General features: G+C 33.9%; 1 protein-coding gene across 4 annotated transcripts in view; it reads left to right on the forward strand.

The window, feature by feature from the left end:
- The window catches only part of CREB1 (cAMP responsive element binding protein 1), a 62,772-nt gene extending 56,631 nt beyond the window's left edge, over nt 1-6,141 (forward strand). For 3 of the 4 annotated variants that reach the window (XM_079130696.1, XM_079130695.1, XM_079130697.1), the window contains one exon: nt 1,123-6,141. In XM_079130696.1, coding sequence (XP_078986822.1) covers nt 1,123-1,267 — 145 coding nt within the window. In that variant the 3' untranslated portion in view covers nt 1,268-6,141. The remainder of the gene's footprint in view (nt 1-1,122) is intronic. The other variant, XR_013762347.1, reaches the window with a different exon arrangement.
- The last annotated feature ends 5,149 nt before the right edge of the window (nt 6,142-11,290 follow it).

Raw genomic sequence — 11,290 nt, forward strand, 5'->3', positions numbered from 1 at the left:
CTATTGGAAGAGTACCTGGCAGATTGTCTTTCATTCTGTAGGCTCTCTCTTTGTGCTGTTGTTTCCTTTGCTGTGCAGAAGCTTTTTAATTTAGTGCCATCCCACTTATTAATTCTTGGTTTTATTTCTTAAGCTTTATGAGTTTTATTAATCAGTGCCTACAAAATAAGTGTGTTGGATGTTCTGTTGCTTTATTTTCTTCTAGCATTTTCATTGTTTCTGGTGTACTTCCTAGGTCTTTCTTCGATACACTTTGATTTTTGTGCAGGGTTAAAGGGATCTAATTTCATTCTTCTTCATACCAGTTTTCCCAGCACCATTTGTTTAAAAGTCTTATCTTTTCTCCAACATATGACTTTGGCATCTTTGTCAAGGACCATATGATTTTATGTGGATTTGTCTCTGTGTCTTCCAGTCTATCCCATTGATCTTCATATCTTCTTATGCCAGTACCTTGCTGGTTTTGTTACTGTAGCTCTGTAGAATAATTTGAGATTAGGTATTGTGATTCCTCCATCCTCGCTATTGTTACTCAGGATCGCTTTGGCTATTCTGGGTCTTTAATTCTTCCATATGTATTTTAGACCTCGTTTCCAGTTCTTTGAAGAGTGTCATTGGTATTTTGATGGGAATTGCATTGAATCTGTAATTTGTAGATTGCTTTTGGTAATATAGCCATTTTGATTATATTAATTCTCCCTCTCCATGAACATGGTAGAACTTTCCATCATGAAGAGACTCTTGTATTAGATTTTTTAAAATGCTCTGAAATGATCAGCTTATAAGATTTTCTAAAGAATTTTTGTTTTAATGTATTCTTCATTATTGATATGGGTACAATGTCAAGCTTTATAGGTATAACAGACATTTTAATAAATAGTAAGAGATGCAACTTTAAGGGATCATTTAACTTATATGGAGTTTTCCTGTTTGTTTTTTAATCAGCCTTCCGTATAGTTTATCAGAATTTGATATAAGGAAATTGCAAAGTCATTCCGTTTATCTTTCAAACACCTAATATACATTAAAACGTTTTGATCTATTTCTCTAAAAATAGAGTAATCTAAAATAAATGAAATGAAAATAATTTGCATAACTTTTCCTATCCTTCTTTCTTTGTAGGGAAGCAGCACGAGAGTGTCGTAGAAAGAAGAAAGAATATGTGAAATGTTTAGAAAACAGAGTGGCAGTGCTTGAAAACCAAAACAAGACACTGATTGAGGAGCTAAAAGCACTTAAGGACCTTTACTGCCACAAATCAGATTAATTTGGGATTTAAATTTTCACCTGTTAAGGTGGAAAATGAACTGGATTGGCCACAACCAGAAAGACAAAATAAACATTTTATTTTCTAAACATTTCTTTTTTTCTATGCGCAAAACTGCCTGAAAGCAACTACAGAATTTCATTCATTTGTGCTTTTTGCATTAAACTGTGAATGTTCCAACACCTGCCTCCACTTCTCCCCTCAAGAAATTTTCAGCGCCAGGAATCATGAAGAGACTTCTGCTTTTCAACTCCCACCCTCCTCAAGAAGTAATAATGTGTTTACTTGTAAATTGATGGGGGAAATGAGGAAAATGAAATCTTTTTTAAAATGATTTCAAGGTTTGTGCTGAGCTCCTTGATTGCCTTAGGGACAGAATTTCCCCAGCCTCTTGAGCTGAAGTAATGTGTGGGCCGCATGCATAAAGTAAGTAAGTTGCAATGAGGAAGTGTTGATTGCCAAATTGACATGTTTTCACATTTTCATTGTAAATTATGTAAAATTGTTAAAAGAAACACCCTCCAAAAAAGAATTTTAGTATGGTGTTGAAGAAATTAGGAATGAATTCGGAGTACTTTCTCTGTATGTTCTTTTCTTCAGTACTGAAAAGTTGTCCTTGGTTCTTAAAAACATTCTGTATTTAACTACAGCTCTTCCCTAGGGCAGTTGTTGCTTCTTAATCCAGTTCTGTATGTGTTCAGCATTTTTGAATACATTAAAAGAAGTAACCAACTGAATGAAAAAGCATGTTATTTGAATTTTAAATTAAATCAAGATAAATAAAAGTACAAAGATTATTTTAGTTAGTATTAAATCTTAGTAAAAAGATGCCGGCTAGTAAACTATCCCCTTGAGTTATATAACAAGGTTTTTAAATAAAAGTTTTTGTCCTCACCTTCAAAAATATTTATATCGTCACTCATTTACTTAAAAAGATATTTCTAATTTGCTGCTGCCCTTTGCACTTACATTGTACCACCAACAGAAAAGCCTTCAAGATGTTAAAAAAAGCAAAGTGATATATATTTATGTTATAGAAAAATACTGATTTTTAAATCTTTTCCAGATTCACATGCTTTATCAGAGAACCTCTAGTGAATTTTTTAAGTGAAGAATTGATAAGGATATGGTTCTAAAAAGTACAGTGTTAGATGTGCACAAGGAAAGTTAATTTTCTTCAGAATCTACAGTACTATAATATTTGGACTATCATTCTTATAAAACATTTGTGTTCTTCTAAAAAGGGTAGTTACATTTTAGGTTTCCAATATACTGTATAGCCTTTGTCAGTTATAAAGGAGCTACCTTTTAAAATTTCTGACTATAACAGTCTGTATGTATCATACATTGTTTCCAGTAATATTTTTGATTTCCCATTTTATTCACTAAGCCTAATAAATCTAAAAGTTACCCTTTAAAAGAAAAATGTAAGAACAAGGTAGATTTTGTTTTTAATTGGACACTGATATGATGTTAGATTATGATTTCTTATTTTAGAAGGAAATTCCTTTTTAAAAAGTCAGACAACTTAGAAAATGTTGCCTATTTAGTCATAGGTTATTTAAGAAAGTTAAATTTGTTTATCATGATAACAATGCAGATACAAGTGTTAGTTTATTGGGTCCATTTTTTAAAAAGATTTTTAATATTTGTAAATGTTATATTTTTGTTTATAACAAACCATTGTCTTTTTTCAAGGATGAACAGAGTTTATGAAGGAGCATCATTCTAAGAATTGAGTGATGTAGTCTTTATATTTGGACAGTTCACCAGATTCTCAAGAAGGCTTTCAAACGGCTATAAAGTTTGATGTTTGTCCTGCTGAGCTAATGGGGAAAGTGATAGCATAAAATTGTTTGTATACCAGCATAGATGTCATTTTCTAAACTTGGTGTTAACTGAAACCAAGCAAAAATCACAAATATGTTCACAAACTGGAATTATTTCACATTGAGTCAAAATGTCAAATTGAACATTTTGAATGTCATAAGCATTATAAGTGAAAAATTGGTGTGTGGCAAGTTGTAATCTCTAAAGTTGCCCATCTTTTCAAAAGTTGCAGGTTTCTACTTAACTAGGAAATTAGTGGTTCTCTTGATCCCTAATAAATTAAGGCAATCATGTTCATATTAGCTGGGTGCATTTATAAGTTACAAAGACCTGTCCTCTCTGCCTTGAGGATGATTGCACTGGTTTGAAGTCAGTTACTTTAATAGCGAGGTGAGAAATGTATTGTGTTGCTAAATCTGTTTAGACTCTTGGAGAGACTTGAAGATTTCAGTTTATACAGACAGAAATCAAGTATCTTTTGTGCAGGCTTTTTTTTTTTTTTTAATATAAGAATTAGGGAAAACGTGTGTGTTTTTAAGCTTGTAACTTTGAGAACCTTTATTAAGAAAATGACATAATAAAAAAAAAATCTTGTACCAAGAATATATGTGGCCACATTACTAGTAATAAATGTTTTTCTCTTCATATTGGCCAAAAGGGAATGACAATATCATAGGAATCTGTACATATGCTACTGATTTGCCTAGAAAAATAGCAAGTTTGGTACTGCTCACTTTGCAAATATAGGGCCATGTGGCACTTTTATCTATAGGACAGATTAACTAATAAAAATGATTGGGGAGGGGTTTATTTTTGATATATTACTCATGAGTTTTCAAGCTTTGATAGCATTTAACTGAAAAGTGGCTTAGAAAGGGCTAGATCCAATGTGTTCATATTATTAAAAAAATCGATGAGATGCAATTTTAAGTTCATTCTTTTTAAAACTCAAGTACCATATTGGCAACCATAATATTGTCATAGGTGCTCTGTTTGTTTAGGTGGGGGGGTGAAGAAATGGCATTTGTATAATATATGTGTACATATATATATATATATATACATACAGTATATAATCTAAAGCTCTGAGAGCTCTTAAGTCAGGAATGCTGAGTATTATAGTATACTGAGGTCAGATGAAATTTTACATTTTTGTGTGTTCTATTGCATCCCTTCTGATAGTTTCTATGACTGCATTACTCTGGCACTCAATGGTTGATTTTATTATCTAATTTTTTCCAAGTATTTTTTTTTTTATTAGTTTTCTTTGGCTTGATACTTTTAAATATGCTACTAGTCACTTGAAAACTCCCCACTCCCCAGAAATATTTGGGTTTTCTTCTGCTTTGTCTCTGGCAGCTATTAACAGTGGTAAGAACATTTTGAAGATAGCTTTTAAAAGGAACCACTGATTTTTCAAAAATCATCCTGGGGGAGGAATTTTGGTGTTTTATTTGGGCAGGGATTTTGTCAGAAAATGTATTTTGGTGGTAGGTCAGCATCAGTGCTAGGATCTGAAAGCACAATACCAATCAAGCAGGCTGTCCGATCAGAAGTCATCTGGCTGAAGTTTGTCTCTCAGGACTAATCCCTACTGTTTGACCATATGGGTGACAGGCGGAATCATACAAAGGCTTGTATAAACCAGGATGCTCTTACTTACTTGAAGTGACTTAAATCTAGATTTCTTCTTCTCGTGTTTAATACCTTTTAAATTCTGTGATCAGCTATGTATAGTCAGCTAATTAACAAATTGGTCTCTTTATCAAAAGCCGCTTCATTTGCAGGACTCACGTAGTAGAAACAGTGGTTACATACCTTTTCATTTCTTCTCAAGAGGTTTTATTTTGTTGCTTTTGTAACCCAGAAAACTGTTGGTATATTATTTCCCATTGACCTAAAACAAACGTTGTATATTTATTTGGATTATATTTACATTAATTCTTTGTAAATGTTTGGTGTAACTTGCACTTTTAAAAAAGACCCAGTTTGGGTATCAGCAACTTAAGAAATTTCCTCATCAATTATCAACTGACTTAGTCTTTCTCCTCTCTCCAAATCATGTGATGTTTTTAAATGGAATCTTTTCATCAATTAAAATATTTTAACACCTAAAAGCTAGCCCTAAAAATGCTGTGAAAGCAAAATATCTGGAAATGTTTGACTATCCCAGTTAATTAAAAGAGGGGGGCTCAAACCTTAAGTTTTTTCATCATGGATAATAAAGACTGAAGGAAAAATAAAAGAATAATATGTTCCTAATTTTAAATGAGATTTTTATCCTCACCCCAACATTAATATTATGTATAGTTTGCCAAAATAATCCATTTTTCCAGAATAGTAAAAGGTTTTTTAAAGCAGTTAAGTATTATCATTATGGGAGACCACATGTCATTTTTACTAGATTATTCTCATTTTAAATTGGCTTTGTTATTAACATTCAAAGAAATGCTACCTAAATTTGATCTCAGATAATAAGGGGCAAGTATGAAGTGTGCTTTAGTAAGCCTACAGGTGAAAAATTATGAGATGAATTTCTTCACTTGGTTGTACAAAGCACAACTGGAACTTTTTTATTGGGTGGCTTACATACATCTTGAATACTTTTAATATTAATAATGTTGGGTTTTCAGTTGACTAAAGAGTCACTCTATGTATTAGGAACTGGTTTCCTTGACTTTCTAGAATTGATGGCCAGGAGAGGCATTAATCCTTGAGAGGATGAACATATCATTCAGTTGAGTCAGTATGGAAGAATTTCATACAAATCAAACAGGGTGCTGCAGTTCCATCTGTCTCCTCTGCTTATGATAAGTTCTTACTGATGAGTGAATGTAGCTTAAGCCTTTGTATGGGTCCTCAGGGGGCAGACAAACTTAAGAGGGACCAGATAACATTTGAATGGAGGAATTATATTTCAGGTGTTTTAGCTTGAAATTTTATTTTTTAAAAAAAGAAAAATTAAAAAAAAAATAAAGCCTGTGAAGCAAGTTGATATATAAGCAGGCAGAATTGTTTAGCACAGAGAGAAAATATTGACCTGACTGCATTCTGGTACTATGGGATGCAGATCCCAGCTGGGTAAAACATGATACATTTCAAATTATTCTCACCAGCAGGTAAAAGGAAAACGAACAATCTACAGGAAATTTCTTTAAAAAGGGTCAGAGAGTATGAAATTCACATTTTACCTCCTTTTACAGGCTTTCTTTTTAAATTGTCTGTAGAAGCATGGTACTTCTAAGCTGTCTAAGGAGCATCTCAGCTGTGAGAATAAATCTGAGATAGTTTAAAAATTGGTAGGGAAGGAAGAAAATCCCTGTAGATAATATCTTTTATGTTAATTAACCACATGAAATGATCTATCATTGTGTTGGGAGGTTTTATTTTCTTATGTTTTAAAAATTGAATTCATAAATGCTTTATAGACATATTTTTATCCAGGTTGCCACTCCAGTGTGTGTGTAATAAAATTATTTATATTAAAAGTGGGAAATAATTTGTCAACATTTTTCTGTGAGTATAGATTTATTAGGGGTGGCAAAGAAGAGTGCTAGTTAGCAATTTTCAATTGTGAAGTTGTCCTTGACTGATTTGTATGCATCCCTTATAATCTTCCCTTCCCCATCCCAGCAGAGAAATTATTTCTAACCCAGATGTGTCACTTGAAACTTTTTAGAAACAGAATAACCAGGGAAGTTCCTAGAAAGGTGTTTGAGTTTTTGTGTTTTCGTTTTGTTTTGTTTTGTTTTTTTTCCTTGAGGATTAGGGTAAAGAATACCTCCCCCAAAACTATCAGCACAAAACAGGGTATCAATTTTTAGCTCTGATGTTTCTATTGGAGTTGAATACTAAATAAATAACTGTAATGAGGGAAATACATTTCTAATAAAATTCCCTACATTCTAAAAGCATCCCTGTTTTAATTTTTTATCTAAATTTTTTTGTGCTTTACGTGTAAAGAAAAAAATGTACTAAGTTACAATGCATTTTATTAACACTATGTACATAGTAGCTGCTTTGTGTTCAGAATGGTAGCAATTGCTTTGTATATTAAAGTGATTCTTGTGAATTTGTGAAATATTGTCATAAAGTGCTTTTTCTTACTGTAATCTTTGTGGTATCAACTGTCATAATGCCCTTTTTACACAAACATTTATGTGCAGACACATAAATATGCTTTTTAAAACTCTGTAAGTCTCTTTTTTTGGGGAATGGGAATCTCTGCTTTTGTTTCTTGCTAGTAGAATTCAGTCATATTTTCTTGGACTTGGGTTTATTTTGTTAAGCATGCAGAACTTAGGTTGGAGTATTATCACAAGCTTGTGTTGCACAGCAATAGAAAATTGTAATTCAAGCAACAAGAACATATCTTCAGTTTCTTAATTTTACTTCGTTCCTAGTTAGTAAGCACAAGACTTTTTGAGTAAGCTAGAACAGTACTTATTTAAGGATTTGGAGATGTTATTGTTCTCCTGAGATAACTAATGAAAACATGGCCAACTCTCATCAGTGTCATAAAATGCATGTTTGCATGGTAAGAATAGTGAGAATAACTTCTCTGGTCCCCTGGGGTTTCTAAAATTCTGTGATCACACAAAATGGAAGAGAAAGGGAGTAAAGTTATTCTTTGCTTGAGGGGTAAGGAAAGATTCTCTCCTACACTATTCTGAAATAAGGTCTGGGACTTCTGAAAATGAGCAGTTACATTTATTCCTGTGTATGATGTTCTTAATTGCCAAGAGGTATTCATTAAGCCTGGTGTACCTGTCACTGTATTGAAAGAATTAGATAAATTTTGCCCTTCTACATAGTGACCACATAACTTGTACAGATGTTTTTGAGCATGAACAGGTGATAGCTAATTTCATGGGGACAACAGGCATAAACCAGATTGTAGCTGAGCATGTTGGATCCTCTGCTCACTTGCAAGCTGTGTTCAGATGCTTAGACCTCCAGTAAAATCAGAATACATATTTTCTCTTTGTGTATCTTTGCTTTTACTTGACAAATACTGAGAACACATTTCTGAGCACTGGAGTGAGTGACAAGGAAGAAAAGTTCCTTTCCTCCAAACGCTCTAAGACATCCAAGAATATAATCGTACTAACAGTGGTGACCCTTTCCTCTCTCCTGAATTCTAGACTCATTTGTCATTTCCACTCAGATTGCAAAACGTGAGTCCCAAATAAAACTTCTAATTTCTCCTCCAAATCCTCCTTTAGCTTGTTTTTTCTATTTCATAAATGGTGCTATTGTCCACTGAATTGCCTAAAGCAGACCCAGAAAAGTACTTCCTTATATAAGTGCCACCCTTAATTTCTCCGCATCTTATACATACTGACCAAACCAGCTGAGAATTCTAACATCTAGTGAAAGAAAGGTAATTTCCAGGAGTCTGAATGTTATTTTTGCTTGGTTTTAATTGTATAATTCACATAACAAACTTAACCACATTTAAAGTGAACAATTAAGTGGTATTTAGTGCATTCACAATGTTATACTACTGCCACTTCTGTTCGGTTTCTAAATATTCTCAACGCACCAAAGTAAAACCCTGCACATTAAATAAGTTTCTTTCCATTTCTTCCTCCCTCTTGCCCCTGGCAACCACCAGTCTGCTTTCTGTTTTTATGGATTGGTCAACTCTGGATACTTCAAATAAATGGAATCACACAAAATGTGACTTGTGTTTGGCTTTTTCATTTAACAGGTTGCTTGAGGTTCATCCACACTGTTACATGTATTAGTACTTAATTTCCCTTTTTATAGCCGAATAATTTTTAATTAAATGCATATACTATATATTTACCCATTTGCTCTGTTGATGGACCTGTGGGTTCTTTACACCATTTGGTTATTGTGAATAGTGCTATTATGAATGTGTCCCTGTTCAGTGCTTGGTGCACACACCTATGAGTGCAGTTGCTGGGTTATGAACCACCAAACTTTCCCTCAGTGGCTGCACCATTTTACATTCCACCATGGATGTACAAGGGTCCTGATTTTGCCACATCCTTACCAACACTTATTTTACTATTTTTTAATTATAACCACTTGTGTGAAGTGGACTTGTGATTTTTTATTTGCATTTCCCTAATGACTATATGATGTCAAGCATGTTTTTGTTTACATATCTTTGGAAAAAATGTCTATTCAGGTCCTTTGCTTGTTTTTGAACTGAGTTTTCTTATTGAATTAGAATTTCTTATACATTCTGTATATTAGACCCTTATAATATTTTCTCCAATTCTGCTAAATTGATAATATTCTTTCTTGATAATATTCTCATTGTTTAACTTTTTTAAAGTAATATTTACACTTGTAAAACACTGAACTGTGTATGCCTGATGCCGTGGTATCCACCTATAATCCCAGCAACTCAGAAGACTGAGGCAAGAGGATCATAAATTCAAGACCAGCCTGGGCAATTCAGCAAGACCCTGTCTCAAAGAATCAAAAAAGGTGGGGGATGTAGATTAGTCTGTAGAATATCCCTGGATTCAGTCCCCAGTACTGCAGGGGCCAGGGGGCCACAGTGTAACCGTGTGCTATGGCTGACACAGGCCTGTAATCCCAGCTATCAGGCTACTTGGGAGGCTGAGGTAGGAGGATCACAAGCAAATGTTAAGCCTGGTAACGTAGCAAGACCCTGTCTCAAATTTTCAAAAACACGGGGGCAAGGGGACAGTGCCAGGATTGTAGCTCTGTGTTAGAGTGCTTGCGTAGCATGCAGCAAGCCCTGGGTTCAACCCCCAGTACTGCAAAAAGGAAAAAAATTGCATATAAATTCATGGGACTCTGCCAAAAGAGCAGGGAGAGGGTATGAAGAAGTACTGGGGAATGAAATCTACCAAAGTCTGCTCTGTACATGTATGAATACACCACAACGAATCCTGCTTATATATATAATTATAAATGCACTAATAATAAAAGATAGTAGAGTAAGGGGATCGGGGGAGGGAAAGTAATGGTACTGGGAAATGGGATTCATCTAATTATGTGCATGTATGAATATGGCATAGTGAATCCTCCCTATTATATAATTATAATGCACCAATTTTTAATTAATTCACATAAAAATTCATGTAATTTTGTTATTGGTACGCTTTGTTTCACAATAGCTAAACTATGGAACCAGCCTAGGTCCTTTAATAGATGAATCAAGTAAATGTGGTATATACACACAACGGAATATTACTCAGCCTTAAAGAATGAAATTATGGCATTTGCCAGTAAATGGATGGAGCTGGAGAATATGCTAAGTGAAATAAGCCAATCCCAAAGAACCAAAGGGTGAATGTTTTCTCTGGTATGGGGATGCCAATTCACAATGGGTGGGGGAGTTGGGAAGAATAGAGTTACTTTAGGTGGAGGGGAGTGAATAGTGGGGAGAGGTATGGGGGTAGGAAGGATAGAATTAATTGGACATTATTACCCTGTATACATATATGATTACATGACTAGGGTGATTCTACATCATGTACAACCAGAAGAATGAGAAATTATACTCCATTTATGTATGATGTGTCAAAATGCATTCTATTGTCATGTGTAACATTATAATGAGAATTTTAAATAAAGAGTATGCTTTGTTATTTTAATATTCCTGAGAATTCATTTCTTACCTTGGGCAAAGAGAAATAAAGCACAGAGATTAGGTAATTTAATAAAGTAACTATGAAGGAATCTGTCCCATGAGTGTTTATGGGGCTCCCTTTATGAACAGGGCACTGTTAACACTTGAAACACAAAGTATAAGGTATCATCATCTTGGTCTTCTGAGAGCATAAATTGTATTTGCTAAGATAAAACATTCCAGACGATGTTATTATTTTGCACTAAAACAAAATTAGAGAAAGTATTTTGATGGGCTAGAATTTTGATCCTTTTGTGCGAAAAAACAAAAGTTCTGCTAGAAACTTCCTGCAAATGGTATAGCAGGGCTCCAGAGAGCTCTATCACAACTAAATTAAGCTGCCCTTAAGAAGGAATCTGCTTAGAAAGAATCTGGTGCCATATATATGTTTTAACATAGCATCTTGGCAGCAGTATATGGCATTCCTTGGGGGAAAGTTACTGATACACACTAAATTACCAAACTGCATAACCACTTAAAGAAATTAAGCAATGTAAGAGTTAAAGCTTATTAGTAAGATACTAATAGAACAAGGTTTTTATCTTTGAGGACAA

The sequence above is a fragment of the Sciurus vulgaris genome, assembly GCF_902686455.1.
Source record: "Sciurus vulgaris genome assembly, chromosome: 3".
Taxonomy (NCBI): domain Eukaryota; kingdom Metazoa; phylum Chordata; class Mammalia; order Rodentia; family Sciuridae; genus Sciurus; species Sciurus vulgaris.